This window comes from Doryrhamphus excisus, chromosome 8 (genome assembly GCF_030265055.1).
Source record: "Doryrhamphus excisus isolate RoL2022-K1 chromosome 8, RoL_Dexc_1.0, whole genome shotgun sequence".
NCBI classification, from domain to species: Eukaryota; Metazoa; Chordata; class Actinopteri; order Syngnathiformes; family Syngnathidae; genus Doryrhamphus; species Doryrhamphus excisus.
In genome coordinates, this window is record NC_080473.1 from 18,602,844 (window position 1) to 18,623,624 (window position 20,781).

The 20,781-nt window shown below is 39.1% G+C and overlaps 1 protein-coding gene across 3 annotated transcripts in view; it reads left to right on the plus strand.

Moving 5' to 3' along the window:
• Positions 1–20,781, plus strand: part of bcas3 (BCAS3 microtubule associated cell migration factor) — a 223,950-nt gene that overhangs the window by 131,294 nt on the left and 71,875 nt on the right. The window contains exon 23 of one of the 3 annotated variants that reach the window (XM_058079795.1): positions 5,407–11,440. The exons of the other annotated variants lie outside the window; for them this stretch is intronic. Within the exon in view, the coding sequence (XP_057935778.1) occupies positions 5,407–5,417 (11 nt within the window). The 3' untranslated portion in view covers positions 5,418–11,440. Of the gene's footprint in view, positions 1–5,406; positions 11,441–20,781 lie in introns of those variants that run through there. 3 annotated transcript variants of the gene reach the window in all.

The following is a 20,781-nucleotide window of genomic DNA, read 5'->3' on the forward strand; positions in this document are numbered from 1 at the left end:
TTTTGCTCTTTTCAAAAAGATAAACTTCCATAGCTAATATGCTAACTTTAGCAATTCAGACATTGATGCTAACTTTTGCAATTTAGCCATTTTTTATCTTACATTGACGCTTACCGCTACCATGCTATGTGTTGTCATGCTTATAGTTAGCATGCTAACTATAGCATTTCAATGTGGCATCTGCTCGTCGGGGCTAGGTTTTATCCTGCTAGCTATAGCATTTCAGTTCAATGTCAGCAGTTTCTCTCGCAGTTTCTCCCAAATTTGCACTTTTCTAGTTAGTCAAACAATATGGATATTTAAGCAAATTTAACATTGTATGGCTTAAATGAAGGCATACACATGACTTAATTGAAGTAAAATACAATATAAAACATTTAGCAGATGCTTTCAAAGACCATTCGACGACATGTAATATTGTTAGGAATGTTACTGTAATGTTGGTTGAGACACAAAAGCACCAAACTTGATGAGCAGGAGTCATATTTATGTATATTATGTCTTATTTTATTTTACTACGTCTACTATATTTGGCAATAGGGGTGTTAGTTCATGTCTAGAGAGCTCTAAATATGTTTAAAACCTGTACGTTTAACTGTATGTTTGGCATTTCGTTCCCTTACTGTTCCCAAAATGAACCCAAGTGTGACCTCAAGACGGAAGCGTGATGCTGGCGTACCGGTCGGTACGTTGGACCACCTAACAAGCAGTAATGTTGTTGTGCTTAGCATCAGCCCATTTTTCTCTGACGTACTCGCATAAGTTTAAATGAAGCTATAATTGTACTAAAAATAAAACATGCATGTTTTTTTGGCCCTAAGTTCTGTATTTCATTGTGTGTGTGTGTGTGTGTTTGTGATGGCATGCTAAAGCAGGCCTTGGGGGCAGCAGCAGGTGATTGCAAAGCACATGTGTGATGTGGTCCACAGATCAAACACACTCTTGATTTACAGTATGTGTGAGTGGAGGCGGCGACGTTCCTTTTCTCTGCTTCTGATCAAGGCTGGGCTTCATTAGTCATACACGTGCACACGCAAACACGCATGCTTGTATGCATACTCTCAGGCCATGTTCGCAGACAGCTTCAACAATGCACATTCCAACCCACTCCCCCACGCCACTGTTAAAAAAAAAAAAAAAAAAAAAACTCATCCACTCCAATGTAGTTTGCCCAAATAAAACCACATTCAATGGCTGTCAGCTTCACTTTGGCCAATCAGAAGCCAGAAAAAGCAACCACAGCTGACTTGGGGGCTGAAACTCGGGCGTGTCCAAACATTTTTCAGCTTAAAAGGATGCAACTTGCTTAAATCTGTGGAAATTTCCCACTTTGTTATTTTTGGACTTTTGTCCCATGAAGACTTGATTCTCATAACATTACCACTTTTTTTTCTGCAGGCTAATATTCCCAAAATTCCAACTTTATTTGTTTTGTGTTTCTCATAATACTATGACTTAAACTACATTTTTCTATAATATTTCAGCTTTATGATACTAAAATGGTGTTATTTTGCCTCATAATATTACAACGTCATTCTCGTAAAAGGACAACTTCTTGTTAGAAGTTTTTAAACATTTTTTCAAATATTTCAAGGTTTTTTTCATAATCTTTTTTAATGTTATTTTTTGTAATATTAGGACTTCAGTCCCATAATATTTTAACTTTATTCCCATAATTATATGACTTTATTGCCACAATATATTGGCTTTATTCCCATAATATTTTTACAAATATTCTGCAACGAAGGATTCCAACTTTATTTTGTTTGGTTTTCATAATATCATGACATTAAAAAAATATTTTTAATGTTATTTTGTAAAATATTTAGTTTTTTGTTGCTAAAATGCTGTAATCTTTCATCATAATATTATAGCTGTATTCTTGTAAAAATGACAATGTTTTCTTTCTGAGTGCATCTTGTTTTTCTTACTATTTTGACTTTATTCTTGCAAAATTACTGCTGATGTTTCCATTCTTTTTCCTGTTGAATTATATTTTTATTACATCGTGCCACGGATCGCACTTTGGACAATGTTGTTATATTTAGTTTATATTTTGTCCACCACTGCATGAAATAAACTCACTAACGGTAGGTCAGCAACCTCATCAGTGTGATGTGTTATCAAGTAAACGTAAGATAATGTCAAACATTCCTTATTCTTTTCGCTCGTCCATCCACAAGCATGGCACTTTTTTCTAAATGTTTCCTCTTCTTTAAAGACATATGACATATGAAAGAAATATTATCTTTTTTAAACATCCACTTGAAAGTAGCCTGAGAGAGCCAGCCGGATTGATATGGTATTTTTCTACTTTATTTCAAAGCGTGCATGCGCGTTCCCGTGTCCCTAATGAGGTCAATCTCCTGTGTGGCGCTCCAACCTCTGTCTGTCTTTAGCCGTGTTGCATGGTCAAAGGATTATGAGTATTCTCATGTTTTTTTTTTGTGTTTTTTTCCAGCCGTGTTAATATTAATCATTCTCATTTTGCTACATGACATGATAGAATCCATGAATGTAAAAGTGTCGGCCACAGCCATGTTGATGCAAAAGCATAAATACTGCATGGAGTCGTCTTGTCGTAGTTGATTTATTTTGCCGTTTGTATTTGTATGCGTATATCGGCTCGTGTACTTTTTTTTAGTGTGTGCCGTTTGGGCTGCACAGCCACATAAATACACACGTGACTATTTTGCAGTCTGTTCCACCATAATTGCTAACACCCCCCTGCCCTCTGTTCACTTCACACATGATGTGGCCCACCTTTTTATCCATCTGTCCTAACTGTTGTGTGCGACGGCGAGTGTCTCTGTGTATTGTGAGCTTTCATGCAAAGCCGGAGCCGTGTTGATCAAGCGGCCAAGCTGATGGCATATGGCCATGTCCTGGGGTGCTCTGGCATGTTGGAATGCCGGATAACAAACTTAACGGACAGCGGCTCGCGCACGTGGCTGCATGAATACTGACATGGCATCGTTGCATATGCACTTTATCAAGTCTAGTTAGCACAACTGGGTTGAGTTTCCTCTTTCCTGTGTAAAAAAAAAAAAAAAAAAAAATCCCACACATTCCACCATCTGTGGCAACACCGTCATCGCCTGTTGGTGCAAAGTTCGGTAACCAATTTACATTGAACTGCACGAAAAAATCAGTTCAACTTCAATCCCATCCTGAATTAGCATTCTGTGCTAACTGTGTTCAAACTGACCATGTCGTAGAATATCAAATGAAATACGCTACTATGAAAATATGTGCATTACCAGTTATCTGCAAATGGAATATCATGGCGTTGCATGGAATTGTTTGGGCTGTGTAAGTCCTTCTACCATATAATTCCCCCCTTTGGGGATAGGGGTCCCTTAACCCCCAAAATAACCAGTCTCACCAGGATCCCATACATACCACCATGTTTGGGTTGTATGTTGCGGCTTCAATCTACCACAGGAAATTTCCCTCTTTGTTATTTTTATTCTTTATATTCTTTGTTATATTTTTTGGTACTTTTGGACTTTTGTCCCATGAAGACTTGGTTCTCATAACATTACCACTTTTGTTCTGCAGGCTAATATTCCCAAAATTCCAACTTTGTTTTGTGTTTCTCATAATACTATGACTTAAACTAATTTTTTCTATAATATTTCAGCTTTATGATACTAAAATGGTGTTATTTTGCCTCATAATATTACAACGTCATTGTCGTAAAAGGACAACTTCTTGGTAGAACTTTTTTTCAAATATTTCAAGGTTTTTTTTTCATAATCTTTTTGAATTTTATTTTTTGTTAGGGGTTTTGTTTGGGTTGTATGTTGCGGTTTCAGTCTACCACAGGCAAGGCAAAGCATGTAAAGAAAAGTGGAACAGCAATAGGTTGGATTTGGGAGTGATCAAACCCGCTGGCATGGGTTGGTGTTACCTGTGTCCAGCCCTTTGAGGTTTTACAGCCTAGTGGTGACTGAGAGGTATTTATCGACAATGTTTTTTTACGGAAATGGGACGATACGAATCAGTGGCTGATCGATGGGAGCATCTCAAATGATTCATTTCCTCCCCAGCGTGTTTTGTGTGTGTGTTATATTTAAGTTTTCTCAATCTGTCTGTTGTAAAAAAAGGAAAAACTCAAATGGTGGAAGTGTCAATCAAAACTGCTGAAGATGCTTTTTGTTCACATGAAGAACGCCTCGTGCTGTTTTTTTGTATAATTGTGTCTACAAGTGGATGTGGATGAATCGTAATTGTGTCATGGCAGAAATTACAAGGACTTACTCTCATAAGTCAGCATCTATCTCACGCAAACACTAGTTGCTGTGTGTGTGTGTGTGTGTGTGTGTACGTGTGTGTACGTGTGTGTGTTTGCATGCTTTTGTGCAGACAGTTCTCAGCTGTGGGAGCTGGTTCACAGGCCGGTCAGGGCTGCTTTATTTCCTTTTAATTGAATTAAGATGTGCAAACAAGACCTCAGCAAGCACACGGTACCTATTACAGCAACACATGAGGGGAAGACAAAAGCAAGTTGCACTTTGTGTGTCAGACAGCGTGCCATCACACTGTGTGCTGCTGATCTCTCCATCTGCACCGCACCCCCCCGCACACCCCTTCTTTTCACGAGTTACGCTCCTACCACCGCCATGTACGTAAGTGGACTTGTAGTGTCAGTGGGAACTAAATGAACTCAGATATGAAATACACAAATGAGATTGAAGTCTTGTATCACTGCGCTAGTCTTTCACACAGGAAGGGGCGATACACGGGAGGAGGACGTCTCAATAATGAGACCACTACACTGTCCCTCGTTAATAGTATTTAATTAGTTCCGCACAATGTTAATAAATGGAACATGAATAAACAATGTATACAAATATATGCATATTTTACCGAAAATAAAATTTGAAATAAAAAAATTAAATAAATTTTGAATGAAAAAAAAATAATAATAACAAATAAAAATTAAATTAAATTAAATTAAATTAAAATTTTGCCATATTCAATCACCAAACTACGTCATTTATTATAACTTTTTTTAATATCATGATGGAATGAAGCTGGGCAGTTTGAATTGCGAGGGATTACTTTACGGAAAATACTGCTAATTTGACGCCGTTACTCCATTTTATGGCTGCTACTTGGAATCATGTGATGGCCTACTTAAATAGATTATTTGCGTGAAATCTCATCATCTTCCCGTCTTGCTCTGTCTGGGCTGCTCCTCCGGCTAACATTCCCACTTCCATGGCTTCCGGTTCTTTGATTTGGAGACTGTCCTTTAACCTAGTATAGGTTTGCATGCTGTAAAAAAATAAAAACTACACATATAGTATAGTGGTGTAAAAAAAAACTGTACACAAGCATGACATATCACCAGCAGACATCTGAAACTCAACTTTGCTTCATATTTCCTGTCTCCCGCAGGTTATTCCTGAAAGCCAAGCTCTTCACACTACCATTTTATTCATTTAATCTTTCATTTTTCTACCTATTTATCTTTTACGTCGTCCCTTCATGAACCCTTCCCTCTCTCCCTCACTCTCACTACCCAATCATCTTTTGCCATTGGTGTGAGAGACACGAGGACAGGCGGGGCAAGAGCAAGAGAGGAAGATAAGCAGCTTTCTACACGTCTACGTATTTGTCTGTCTTGCTCCGTCACGTTCAACTCTGCCACAGAAGGATTCGTACCCAGCCGGCATCTGCCATCAATTGGATGTGTTTGCTTCATCAAATAATTAGCAGACAATGAAATCATAGTAATGAATGATACAAAGTGCATACTGCTCAGCTTTCCGTTATGGTGGTGCTGCCGCACAAATACACACTCAGCTGCCTTTGGGCACACAATAAAGCACATACATATGCGTATGCACATGTCAAGAATACATATGCATATACATATATACATACAGTATACACTCTCCCGCTTTCATTATTGCTCTCTCACTGTATCACAGGTTTCCAAGTGAATTAATGAATTAATGATGGCTGTTTTGTGGTACACACGTATTGAAATCCTAGTGATGTGTAGTATTCTGGTCACTAGGTGGCAGTAATGAGACAAAGCTATCAGCTTACATAACATTAGCTTAACACTGCGCAAAGTCATTAAGTCAGTCATGGAATGTCCCAGTGATCGAGTGAAAAAAAAAAGTTCTACTCGCGTTTCGTGTGGAAGTGGTACATGTCTGTCTTTTTAAGTTTAGAATAAATAAACTTGAGGCTATCTAGTGAGCTCTAACTATGCTGGAAAATATTCAGTTAATTAACATGCAACCTTATATTGTGAAAATTAATTTGTTGCACTTGGGTCTGGAACCAATAAACCACTTTAAATGGACGACTGTACATACACAGCACCTCCTGGCTGGAATCTGTTTACAGTGCCCCAACTCTTTACAACTCTTTGCCCAACTCTGTTTGGGCACTCGACTAGTTTGTTTGTTTGTGCACTGGTTTTACGAAAACCGAGACATATTTTCACAATAATTTTTGCCGACCAGGGTGTCCGAAAAATCAGTTAAAATAGGTATTTGATCCCCTGCTGAGTTTAAAAGCTTCCAACGACCGGGATAGTCAGTATGTACTGTACATTAGTGACGTACGATAATCATCGAAACGATATGAGGGAATTATGACATACTACTGTTTTACTAAAATTGATATAATGAAAACACATCAGTTTTGAGAATCGGTATGAAAACAAATACATCTTGCATCTCTACTCTAGGTGGTATTTTTTATTGTAACAGACAATGTTTATTTTTAAACAAACACCAAGTAAGGGTTAATAATAAACTTGTATTTCATCGATGGTGGTAAGTATTTGATCCTCCTAGCCACCAGATAGCATTGTGACAGAGCGGTTATGTGTCCATCAAACACACAAATTAGTCCCGTCCTTTTAAGAAAGTACCGTCACCCCATTATGTGGACACACAAAGACTCTCAAACATATCCACTAACATGGGCAAGACCAAAGAGCTGACCTGATGATTGTAGACCTGCCCAAGACTTGAATGAAGTAGAAGAGCATGAAAAGAAGATGCTTGGTGAGAAAGAGAATATTCTTAGTGCAGTCTTTAATCAATGGAAGAAAGCCAAGATAACTGTCACCCTCGGTCTGGAGCTCAATGCAATATTTCGTCCGGTGGGGGTAAGGATGATTGAGAGAAAACCCACAATGACAATTGATGATGTCAAGGGAGTTGGGAGCATCATCAGCAAGAAAATAATTAGTTGGAAAATTTAGTGTCATGGTTTGAGATCCTACAGTGCCCACGTGGTCCTCCTGCTGAAGAAGACACATGTGCAATTTAATGAATAACTTAATTTGACTTTGCGTTTTTGTGTCCTTGTTAAAACACATTACTCCTCCCGTCGTATTTCCTTCTTCTCGTCCTACTCCTTGAACATAAGATTGATTTAGCTGACTAGCTGCTCCATCTTCTGTTGTTTTTTTGTGGTTTGCAAGCAGCTCACGCAGTTAGCTAGTTTGCTAGCGAGCATTGACCACAACAGGAAACGCGACAAAGGAGAATCAGAACACAGAACCGGGTTCTCCCTTATCCAAAAGGACTTTTGTGACTGTATATTTAGCGGGCTATCGTCTACTATGCGTTCCTAATATGCTCGTACGGCCACGTAAACACAAACCGAGGTGGGGCGTCTTCAATTCTCAAATGAGTATAACACCCTCTAGTGGTAGCAGTAATAAGTACAATACAGAGCACCCATAGTTGGCACTACTAGGTGGCACTAATCCACCACAATGTACTAGAACACAAGAAACATTCATACGCTAAAAACCATACAAAATCGCATTTAAAAAAATATGCAAAACATCCAATTCTCAAAAGGTGAACCTCGAAGTAGCGAGGGAACATTGTACTTCATGCGTAGTACATTTTTATGAAAGTATTTTATTCTATTCCATTATTCTTCTTATCCGGTACTAAAAGTATTCTATTTTTAAACAAACTTGCTAATTAATAACGTCAACCGATTCATACAATTCCAATGTCAAAATGTTAGCTATTGACACATTCCAAGAAATGTCCCAGCCATTCCCACATTTTACGTGTTTTCCGCATCTCTTCATCGATTCAAAACATTCCAACACCAAAACATTCAGCTCATCCAGGACATTTGGAATAACATTTTCCACATCCCACAAATGACTACTTTTGCCAAAATTCCACATTTCCATGACACTAATTCCCTCAATATTAAGATAAAAGTGCAGTTTGATCTGTAGAAGGGTTTTACTGTTTTACTGTTTTACTGCCATGGGTTTAGTTGTAATGCAACATTCCCATTGTGTTGACGGTGTTCGTATGTAAAGTGTGTGAAGTGTGCAGAAGCATAAAACGCCCTCTATGTTCCAGCTCACATGAAGAGAAAGCAAAAATGTGTTTCGTGAGGACAAAGCATCCTGTGGGCCTTTGGCAGCGTCAGTGTATAATTGTTACGCTTGTGAGCCAAGAATGGTGTTTCTGTGCATGCATGTTGTATTATTTATAAATAATGTATGAAGGAGTGTGGTAGAGGGCTTCTTTGTTGAAACATCATGACTAAATGGCAGTGGAAAAGAGACACAAATATCCAGTCAAGCTACAAAAAAACCCTGATAAGTTATTCTATCATATAATGTTGCAGTTCCTTCATCCACAGCTCACAGAATTCTAAAGAAATAAGGTTAGATGTTGGAGGAAGCCACCAAAGGCCAGATGTTTCTGTAGTTGCTCAGCAGGATAACATACATCTCAGGAGGTGTTTTTGTCCGACTCTCCAAATCCTAAAGGTGTGTAGGTCATTTCTTGTCAACTCAAGGTTTCAGCTCCATCCACACATTTTTAATGGGATTCTGGTCCAGAGACTGGCAGGCCTTTCTTTTTGAGCCACTCCATCATCCATTCCCTGGTAGTATGTTATGTTCATCCAAGTTTATAAGCCCAAGCTGTAAACCTGGGGTGTCCAAAAGTGTGGTCCGGGGGCCATTTGTTGCCTGTGGTTGTTTGTTTAGTGGCCCACGGCACATTCTGAAAATATAATTTAACAAGAAAAGAAAAAAAACAGCAAAAATCCAAAAATGTGCAGTAATTTTGCAAGAATAAAGTCAAAATATGAAGAGAAAAAAAGTGGGAATAATATTTATAACACTTCATAGCAATTTATTGCAAAAAAATAATGTCATTTTAGTATGCTAATGTTGAAATATCAAGCAAAAAAAATGTCATCTGAAAATCATACACAATATTATGGGAATAAAGTTATATGACAAAAAGAATATTTACACATATTATTTAAGTAGAAAAGTGAAATTTTTGGACATATTTTTGAAAAAGCAGGGTAAAAATGTGGCAAACAGCAAGAGTTAGCTTGGTAGTCATAATCATGTTTCTTCACTTCCGTATCACAAGGCTGAGACGCAGTTTCCTTTCTTTTTTCACCATGAGGCCCTTGGTGGAAGAAGTTTGGACACCCTTGATATAAACTATTATACGAGTTGACATTTTTCATGTGTACATTTTTTATGTTTTATTTTAAAAATCATTAAAACTGTTTACAAAAACGCTGAGCAGAGTTTGTATTTTATTTCCTGACTGAACCCAAAATGAACCCAACCGTGATGATCGTGTGCCGTTACACAATCACCCCTCCCTATGCCGTGGTGCTAACGTCACTGCTGTTTTGTCGTTCTCCTCCCATTCTGTGTGGAAGTGGTACATCTTATTTCTTCTTTCCTCCTCACTTAAAACTCTGTCTGAGGTTTATAATAAAGTAGATGATGGCAGTGTTAAAGAAATTGCGTGTGAATGAAGACATGAAGAAAAACAATGAAATGAGTTGGAAGGGCACAACTGTCAAAATGCAGAATTCATATGTGTCGATTGTGTGCAGAACAGCGGAAGCCGTGCTGAAATGTAAAATAAAGTATGATATTGTTTAGTGTGATAGTTTCTACTTAAGAAAGCAGCTAAAATGCTACTTTGCTAGTGTTAGCATGCTAACAATGTTACATCTCGAATGGTAGAGCTAAGTGTCTGTGTGTGCTAATACAATACAAATGTTAGCATGCTAATGGTAACATGCTAACACTAAATGGCTAAAGTGCTACTATGGTAATGTTAGCATGCTAACAATGTTAGCATGCTAGCAACGTTAGCAACATCTCAAATGGTAGAGATAAGTGTCTGTGTGTGCTAATACAATGCAAATGTTAGCATGCTAATGGTAACATGTTAACACTAACATGACAGCACTAAGTGTTTATGTCGGTTTGTACTCATGAAAATGGCTAAAATGCTACTATGATAATGTTAGCATGCTAACAATGTTAGCAACATCTCAAATGGTAGAGATAAGTGTCTGTGTGTGCTAATACAATGCAAATGTTAGCATGTTAATGGTAACATGCTAACACTAACATGACAGCACTAAGTGTTTATGTAGGTTTGTACTCATGAAAATGACTAAAATGCTACTATGGTAATGTCAGCATGCTAACAATGTTAACATGCAACATGCACCATCTCCATAGTAGAGGTACAGTATGTGTCTGTGTACTGCATGTTAATATTTACGAAATTGTAAAAACTAAAATTAAAGGTAACTATTCAATCCCAGCCATTTTTCAAAAGCCGTCCCTCTCGGTAACAACCATTTTTGATGATTTGGACTGATTTTTCTTTTTGTGAAAAGATGCATTTCAAGCATAACAACATTGCCACAACATAAACAACACAAAAATGGTTGTTTTACATGAAAATTACCATTTATTTACAAATATAACACCACATAACTATTTGCAACTGATCTGTATGCACGTTTCTGGATTTGTGTGACCTTGTGGTCGTGTTTTCAGTTTCAAACTGCATCAATCATGATATCTTCTATTAGAGCGTTTCATCGTCACCTCTTTGTATTTATACGTCTTTGGGAGCGGGCGGTCGGGTAAAGGTGACTATAGGGGTGTTATTTCATGTCTACAGGGCTCTAATAACGGTTAAAAATGACCCACCATCCATGAGTGACGACTGTAACCTTAATACGTAGAAAGCAAATAAATGTCTTATTTAGTGCAAAGTAACAAAATGAATAGAATACCTGTCTTTCTCAAATAGAAGTCTTAACACTTGCTTAACTTTAACCAATCAAAATTCAGTTATGATAATGTTGAGGGTGACCAAACATCCTGTTTTCCCAGGACATGTTTTTGATGAAAATCTCCTGTTGTTTTTTTTTTTTTTTTTTTTACTTTACTTAGTTTTTGATTATTATGCTAATTTTATTAAGATTGCACACTAAAAATTAAGAATATTTTGTTTTGAATAATGTGATCTGGTGTATATTTGTATGATAAAACAATAAGAAAGAAATTTAACTTTATCTCCTTCGGAAAAAAATATGTTGTGGTCACGAGGCCTGGACAATAATAAATGATGCAAATGAACATTCATTCATTCATTCATTTTTTTAACGCTTATCCTCACGAGGGTCGCGACGGGTGCTGGAGCCTATCCCAGCTGTCTTCGGGCGAGAGGCGGGGTACACCCTGTACTGGTCGCCAGCCAATCACAGGGGCAAATGAACAAATGAACTGCAAATGTAAATAAAGTAGCTAATTTGTTGCCCTTATATTATCATGTGCATCTGTGTCTGTGTGCCTTGTTTGTTTCAGCACAGTTGTTCCATAGAACAACGGCATGAACAGAGTGAGCCCTTCAGTCATACAGTCTCATTGTCTCAGTGGGTGGAGGTGGGGCGTTAGCATACACAGTGGATCAGAGTAGAGATTTAGTTAGTATATTGCAATATATTTTCATATATTTGTCATTGTACTTTTAAAAAAAGTATTCATCGCACAGTGGTGCATTTATTTTGGAGGAGTGAGTTTCGATAAGAGAGCATGTCCCCCAGTTGACATTTCACCGTCTCCTAATTGTAATCAGTGTTTTTGAGTGTAATTATCTCCATCAATTAGAACCTGGCAATGTGGGAGCATGGAGTCTTCTGGGAATCCAAAAAAAAAAAGGATAATGGTCCCAAAAGAACTCAAAGTTCCTTGCACGTTTACAGTAAGCCCGTCCGTGTGTCCGTGTGTGGGTTGCCAGTCGTTTGAAGTGCTTATTTTCCCCAAATTACAGTGCTGCCATAATGAAGTATTACCCTGTAATTCCATTCTTGCCGAATGTGTGTGTGTTTGCGTGCGTGAGGTGAAACCTTGAGCGTGCATGTGGCCAGCCGACTTGTGTACGTGAGTGTTTTTGTGCTTTGATGCATTTTGCGACTCAAGTTGAAACATTGCTTTTGTGTGGCATGCGGCCCCCGCTGTGCTGAGGCCAGTGTTTGTACGTGTAACAATGCGTACGAGGGCGGCTGAAAAAGGCAATTTTGCGTGCGCCGTTCCCCAGTCGTGCTTCTAAATGTGTGCTTCCACCAGCCAGCTGTGACAGCGCTGCGTTTGAAGAGCAGGCGTCTTTGGCTGCAGGCTGTGTCGGCCTCACCTGCCGCCTCCCCGACCTGCTGAATGTTGCATGAGGCCTGGCTGTCTCATGCATAGTGCAGAAGCACAAACATGCCATTCAATGATATACATACTGCATTGGCACCTGGATCTGCCTTCGCTAACAAGCCCACAATCTATTTTTCATCAGCGCATGCAGGGTGGACGTTTGAGGACAGGAAAGTTGAACGCACGGGAAAGTTTTTTTTTTACTCTCCAAAGTCATTTTTCTCATTACGGATGTTTTAATTGGATATTTTTAGATTGCGCTGTCTTTACCCAGGCTTTTATTGTGTTTCATGCTGTGATTTGGAACCCGAGGCGATCCGCGTCTTGGCCGGATTGTAGCACAGGGGTCTCCAAAGTGTGGCCCAGGTGGGCATGTCATGCCCGCAGCTCGTTTTTTTATTGACACCCCGGCTACCCCGTCCCCCGCATTAGAACTTGACACAGTAAACAAAGAACACACGCAAACACAGTTTTCCCTCGTTTATCCCGGTTAATTAGTTCCAGACCCGAACGCTTTTCTTTGAAGTAATGGTAATGGTAATGGTTTTATTTCATTTGAACATGCATCAGATTACAATTGAGTGCATCACATAATCAGTTCACAGTTCCACATGTCCAAAAGAAGTAGGAAGAAGCAAAGCTTATTAAATCCTACCCCTCCATCTGGTACTTTTGCAATCAGTAACTGTTACATTTGTTCACTTCCTGCTTTCCATAATACAGTTTAAGGTTTTTTTTTGTTTGTTTGTTTTGTTTTTAAATAATGTACCTCGTACCGAAGTACGAGGTGATATGACCATACAATGACATAATGGGTACCATAGTAACTGTCAATATAGTTATATATATATATAGCACATCATGACTGGTTCAAGACATTGTCTTGACATTCCATGTTAATACATTGAAAATGTTTGTATAATTACAGCAAATGAGAGAAAATAAGACATTACATTGCTTGCTTATGCACAGGCTACGACATCACCAAATGATACAACAGACAGATGCCGCTCTGGTAAGCCACCGAGCTAACTAGTTAGCCTCCAATTTATTTATTTATAACTTAAGATTGGGTTTCAAATGGAGTGGGGAAGACAGACTAAGACAAGGAATGATTTTTTTTTCTAGTCTATCATGTCAGACTGCAAGGATCCATGTCTTCAAGCTAAGGTCATGTAAGGTAAGCTAACATTTACTGATGCTAGTGACCAAAATACTACATAAGACTTGTCTTTCAATATTTATGGACTAATTATCGGCCATAGTCAACCAGGAAACATAAATCATTTATTCATTAATTCATGTTTCAAAAACCGTGATACAGCGAGGGATAACTGTACTCCAAAAATGGCACCTGCAAGCGAAAATGGCCGACAACTTGTTCTTACTGTACCATGGAACCGTGATTAGCATGTTTTCTGGCTCAAGTTGAAAATGTATGCCAAATTTTTGCCTCGGTTTGCGTACATTTCTCGCTTTAGCGTACAATATGGCGCTTCTCTTATGGCGCCCAGCTGTTTTATCACACAAAATGCATGCTAACAAAATGTTTTGCTGTTGAAATACGATTGTTTGATATGTTTCTTAACACCGGAATGCATTCAGGCATCATGTTATGGATTAAAAGTGTCTTCTTAAACCTGTGAGGGAAATGGAGGATAGATGATGAAAAGCTTACACACATTTATATTGTATATATTTTACTCTATTACATTATATCATTCATATAGCATATAGCATACATATTTTATTCATACAGCATCTAATGTATCTTTCACAGGTTTGTGTGTGTGTGTGTGTGTGTGTGTGTGTGTGTGTGTGTGTGTGTGTTTGTGTTTGTGTGTGTATGCATCCCAATGCTTCTAATGAGGTCAATCTCCCGTGTGGAGCTAAAACCTCTGTCTGCCTTTATCTCTTTTGCATGGTCAACGGATTACCCGTATTCGCTCTCTTTTTTTTTTAACCCTTTCATTCTTGTTCATAATAAACGACAAATTGAGGATAGTGTGGAGTTTTGAAATCAGAAGTCAATTAAAATGTACAGTATACAGCTACTTTTTTTAATTAGTGTGGCGAACCCCAAAAGTACAAAAACGGAATACATGTTCCCAATAAGAAATCATCAAATTAATCCAAATCCAATGAATCTGTTCCAGACATCCACAAATGTGAACACAAAATACATTTTATAGAGAATAATTGCTGAATAATTGAATATAAGACTAAGAATAGAAAACACTTGAGGATAATAGTTTTCCATGCACTGGCACTGTGCTCAAACGCCTCATCAGCACAGTGCTTATGAGGAGGAAAGAAGGAATGAAGGAGACAGAAACAGAGGTGTTCATCGTTCTATGTGTGTTCTGTGACCAAATAAACTACACACAGACACAATGAATATAGATAAAGAATTCCCTGGTCGGAATCTGTCTGTAGTGTCCCAACTCTCAATTCACTGAAAGGATGACAGCCGGACTATTCAGGTTTCCTGATGTTTCGCCTGTCATCATGTAGGCCTTCATCAGTTCATGCTCAACGACTAGGAACAAACACTACTATGACTAGGTAGGACAGCGCTAGTCTGTGGAGATGTCCTTCGTAACTCCCTTTTCTAATGTCCAGAATAAGTACATATTTGTGCTGCTGTGTCTTAGATTGGCCCCCACATGATGCAGTCCTAATTGGAAAAAGTTTGGTCAACCTTGATCTACTGATGTGCACAACAACACTGTTAGGCGTTTACTACACCTACCAAGTATGTACAACGATGTGGTGGTGTATACTTTTGAAGCCATAATACACAGCCTGTTCGTCCTGGCAGTGCAGCGAGCAGGGCTGCAATCAGTTAACATGAGCGACTGTCACTAGCTTCTGCATTACGGCTAATGTGCCGACAGCAGTCTCTCCCAAATCAGAAACATTCCCCCTGATCCTTCCTCCAAAGCTCTGCTCAGAAACAGGAATTGTGGGGTCAGCATCTGGTGGAGGATATGGCAATTGATGACTTTTCTAGAATAAAAAAAAGAAAAAAAAAACTTGTTCTCAAGCCCACCAAAAACAAATAGTGTGGGGGTGGGTGGTTGTGGGGTGCTTCTGCCCCTGAAAAGCCAACAGCTGGGATGGGTTGGAAGTTGCCTGGAGGCTTGCAAGTCACCCCTTCCCAGACCATATGGGGGAGGTTAGGTTGAGGCTGGGCCCGTGTCTCTCTCTTCCACATCCCAAACTTCCCATTCCCATTAAGAAGAAGCTGGAGATTGCAGGGGAAGGGAAGTAAAAGAGCATGACCGTGGTGTATTTCACCCCCAACCATACCTTTGTCTTTAGCCTAATCAAATCAGGCAGGAAGCTTACCAGACAGAGGAATGTTTATTGATATTTTCTTGATACACTCCAGATCAAAATGTTAACACCAGTTGAAAAATTGCAAGAATTTGTGTTTTTTGTTGGATCTTAAGGAGGTTCTAAGTAGAACTTCCAAATACAAAAAGAAGCATTAAGTGAAATAGGATGTTCATCAGCTGATCAAAAGTTTAACATCACAAAATGTTGACAGAAATGTGGACTGAATGTGATTTAGTTTCAGGTATTTACACTGTCATGACCTCTTGATGGCAAAGGCAAAAGAACTTTCTCTCTTACAACATCCTGAGGCTGATAGAACAAAAAACAACGTCAAGTGGTGGACTCAACAAAATGTCACCGGCTCTGAGCTGGATGATTCCATTGGCTGTCCGTCAAGACTTGGGACCATCCTCGGCCCAAACAAAAGGTTGTTACTGGTGCCCAGTACAGTCCAATAATCATCAAATGGCGTCTGCCAGGTAAGGCTTTTAAGAACAAAAAAAGACTCTAAAGGCCTCGTCTCCTTCAAGGCCAACAAATTGACCGTTTGGGACATTGAAAGCATGGAACTTTGGACATTGAAAGGTGGAAGAAAGTTTTATTCTCCCTTGATGGTCCTGATGGCTTCCAATGTTACTATCATGACAAGGAGATCCCACCTGAGATGTTTTCAGAATTGTATTCAACTGAGCTACTTCAGGCCGAACTTGGCTCAGGTGGTGGAGTGGTTGTCTCCCAACCTGATGGTTCCTGGTTTGATTCTCAGTCCTCCTTTCACCATTTGGAAGTATCCTTTGAAGATACTGAATCCCCCAGTTGCGAGCGATGCTTGTGTCATCAGTAGTCGTATAAGTATACAAGTAACTGCGGAACAGTCTAGGGCGTACTCAGATTCCAACTCCTGAACAAGATAAGAGGTAGAAAACCACTGAATAAATGGAATACCAACATCATGACTTGTCTTGATTGTTGATGACGGATTGGAGCTTTCAACGGCCTGCAGATGGTACTCCATAGTGCCCGGGGTCAATGTATGCTTCCCCTGTTTGGAGTGTTGCTGTGGTGAGGAGCTGACGATTGGTTGTTGGGCGTCATCTTGAACGCATGCCAGGTGTTGTGATGAGGAGGACTGTTGGACAGTACACAAAGAACCATCACAATTGTTGGTCCGTCCATGGATCACACACCTTTGTGGGTATGACCGTTTTGGCTTCTTATAGATAGCAAAGCTGCCTTGTTAGCATTGAGCGGTGCCGATTCGCCTGCGCTGTTGGTGACATATTGGAGGGTCATCAACGGCGGACAAGTGGTATGATCAACAAGGGCATAATCCGACTCTACTTCCTGAGAAAGCTGAGGTCCTTCAGTGTGTGCAGCAAGCTGCTGGAGATCTTCTACCAGTCTGTGCAAGCCTTACCTTTACTTTGCTGTGGTTGGTTGGGGGTGAAGCACCAGCAAAAAGGGCATAAATCGAAGGGACAAATTGATCCATAAAGCTGAACAAGTTATCAGGACTCAATTGGAGGTGTTTGTAAGAAAGAGACAGGAGGACATTGGACATACTGCTGTCCATCATGGACAACCTGACCTACCCACTCCATTGTATGATAGCGGGGCAGCCGAGCTTATTCTCCAACAGACTCCTTCAGTTCCGGTCCCACAGTGAATGATACTGTAGTATTTATTTGCATTTTATTTTGTTTCTTTCTTTTTTTTTTTTTACCAAGAATACGTATATTTATTGAGTTACAGGATTAGCCACAGTAGTTCATGTATTTATTATTTCCATGATGACCCACCTGTTTGTGAGTAGCATGTATGGACACAGATATCTATCTGAGATATCTATATGAACATATCTAAGTGATGTGTTTGTGGACATGTTGAATTGTGAACATTTTAATGTACTAACACCGTATGCATGTTTGAAAAAAAAAAACAAACTCAACTAAACTACTACCTGAAGTGAGGCGGTGTGTATTCCATCATTATCAGTGACTTTACTGAAGTCCATCTCGTCGGCAGAGGCATTCAGAACTAGAGCAGCAGTGTTTCTAATGGTACGTTTGGTCGAGGTCACTGGGAGGTGACGGCTTGATTTCCCCTCAAGGCACCTGCGTGTGTGAGAGCGTGCACACTTGCTGCTGTTTTTGACATACAGTACGTATCACTCCAGTGTGTGTTTGTGTGTGTGTCCAAAACACACACCAATACATGAACCCCCACAGAGGGCCTGATGTCGACTGCTTCTTCAAAAATCTGAGCTTTTGACGTTTGTGGTTTTTGGCGGATGACTTCTGTCTTTCCAGAAACAGCAGGAAACTGTTGTTATTGTCCGATGGCAATGTTGGCAGACCTTTCAGTGAGCATCTTTACTGTGAAGATGCTTGCTCAGTGAGTTTTAGGGCTAGAGCAGGGTGTCTAAACCTTTGTCCAGCGAGGACCACAAAGTGAGAAATTAAAGGACGCCACTTTGATATTTTGTAAAACAGCACATGTAGAAATGCTAACAAGTTGCATATACTTCAAAAAACAAATTGCAGCTCAGCTGTGTCATTCTTGTGAAAAATCCCCCCATTTTGTTATGTTTTTAAATTTTTTTCTTCTGAGATAGTCTTCATAATTTATTTTTGTAATATTATGACCTCATTCACATAATATTACTTCATTCCCATAACATTATAACTTTCCTCAACCTAATATTGCAAAAATGACAACTTTATTTTATTTTGTTTGTTGAGTGGTTAGCGCGCAGGCCACACAGCTAGGAGACTTGAGTTTGATTCCACCCTCGGCCATCTCTGTGTGGAGTTTGCATGTTCTCCCCGTGCATGCGTGGGTTTTCTCCGGGTACTCCGGTTTCCTCCCACATTCCAAAAACATGCTAGGTTAATTGGCGACTCCAAATTGTCCATAGGTATGAATGTGAGTGTGAATGGTTGTTTGTCTATATGTGCCCTGTGATTGGCTGGCGACCAGTCCGGGGTGTACCCCGCCTCTCGGCCGAAGACAGCTGGGATAGGCTCCAGCACACCCGCGACCCTCGTGAGGATAAGTGGTAGAAAATGAATGTCACATATGACACCTTTAAAACATATATTATTTTCTTTAATATTCTCTCTGCTATAATATAACTCTCTGCTACTAAAATGACATAACATAATAATGTTGTTATTTTTCTATTATTATTATTATTATTATTATTATTATTATTATTATAAAAACATGTTCCACAACCAAATTTTCCAAAAATGACAACTTAATTCATTGTTTTTTCTTTTCATTTCGTATAATTATAATAATAATCATGCCTTTAAAACGAACGAACAGTGTTTTCTGTAATTTTTCTATTTTATGCTCCCAAAATTACTGTATATTTTTTTAAATAAATTTTTTTGTTGTTAAATTATATATATATATATTTTTTTTTAATGTGCCGTGTGCCAAAAAAAAAACAGCCATGGGCCATAAAGGCCCCCAGGCCCCACTTTGGACAACCCAATAGCAGAAGAATTATACTTGACACATAACGGATGTGTGCAGTTCAGAATGCTTGCTGCTTTGTACCGCATCAAATAAATGAATTATTGATTTATTAGTTAATAAACTGTATTTAATGCACTTTGCTGCTATTCTGTACCATGTGGTGTACATCCATCCTATCTTTGTGAGGGGTTAAACTTACCAAATCAGCAGGGGATCAGATAATCAATGTCCTGTAAACAGACAAGATGACAAAAATCCACACTTTAACGTGCATTCACCCCAAAAATGTTTTGGTCAGCCGTCGGAGCCAAACAAACACCTGAGTACACACGGATTTGAACCTTGAACTCCCACTGGAGACATAAGCTAACATGTTTGCGGCAAACTTACACAGGAAAGAGCGAGGGGGTGAGCAATCATCTCTTTCTCTTTCCTCTTCCATCTAATCTGTTCAGTCTATTTCCGTCAGACATCTTCAAATCAACAGCTTGGCCCGTTTATTTGTCCAAGGCCACAACTTAGCTGCTTTTATTGCTCTGAAAATCTAAATCAAGAGGGGATGTAGGGGACATTTCCGGATGAGCATGCCTGGAGGCCCGCTAAGGAGAATGTAAACCGGGCCTGCAGCATAAGTGATAACAAATAAGAGATGTGCTGGATGTACGTAATTTGTTTTTGTTTAGACTCTAAAGAGCACCATAAAGTCTGACTGGAGCTCCATGCAGAAAAAAAGAAGGAGGAAAACACTTGACAAACATCCAAACACTGCCATGCACTCCTCAAACACCCTCTTGTCTTGGCTTTCACACATTTCAAAACATCCTCGCTGGGATAAACACATCAGTCAATGAAGGGAAATGCCCAAAACATCCAATATTAGTCCTTAATTGGCAAATCATTCAGCAACAATACGGCTAGTCCTCCAGCTAGTACCAGTTTGGTGTTGGTGTGGACTTTTAAAGGAAAAGTGGCCATCATCCACAATCCTCATTTGAGACATGAATACACATCTTTCTCTTATAAATAAATGGAATTAATAGTAAATAACTGAAGTATATTGTTTAACATAGGTGGCAAGAAATATTTCAATATTGAATAAAGCAAAATTTGTTCTCAATCAGAAATCACTCCACACTCTTTATTGCTCTCTGGTTCTACCATATCTTACTTATTGTGTGGAAATATGGGCTAATAACTATAAAAGTAATATTCACTCGCTAAATGTACTGCAAAAAAAGTCAGTAAGGATAATTCATAATGCCGCCTACAGAGAACATACTATTTATTTCTAAAATCACAAATACTTCAACTTGCTGATATAGTTCATCTTCAAACAGCTAAAATAATGCATAAGGCTCAAAATAACCAATTACCTAAAAATGTCATCCAATACTTCTCTACAAGAGAGGAGAAATATGATCTCAGGGAAGAACTACATTTGAAACACTTAT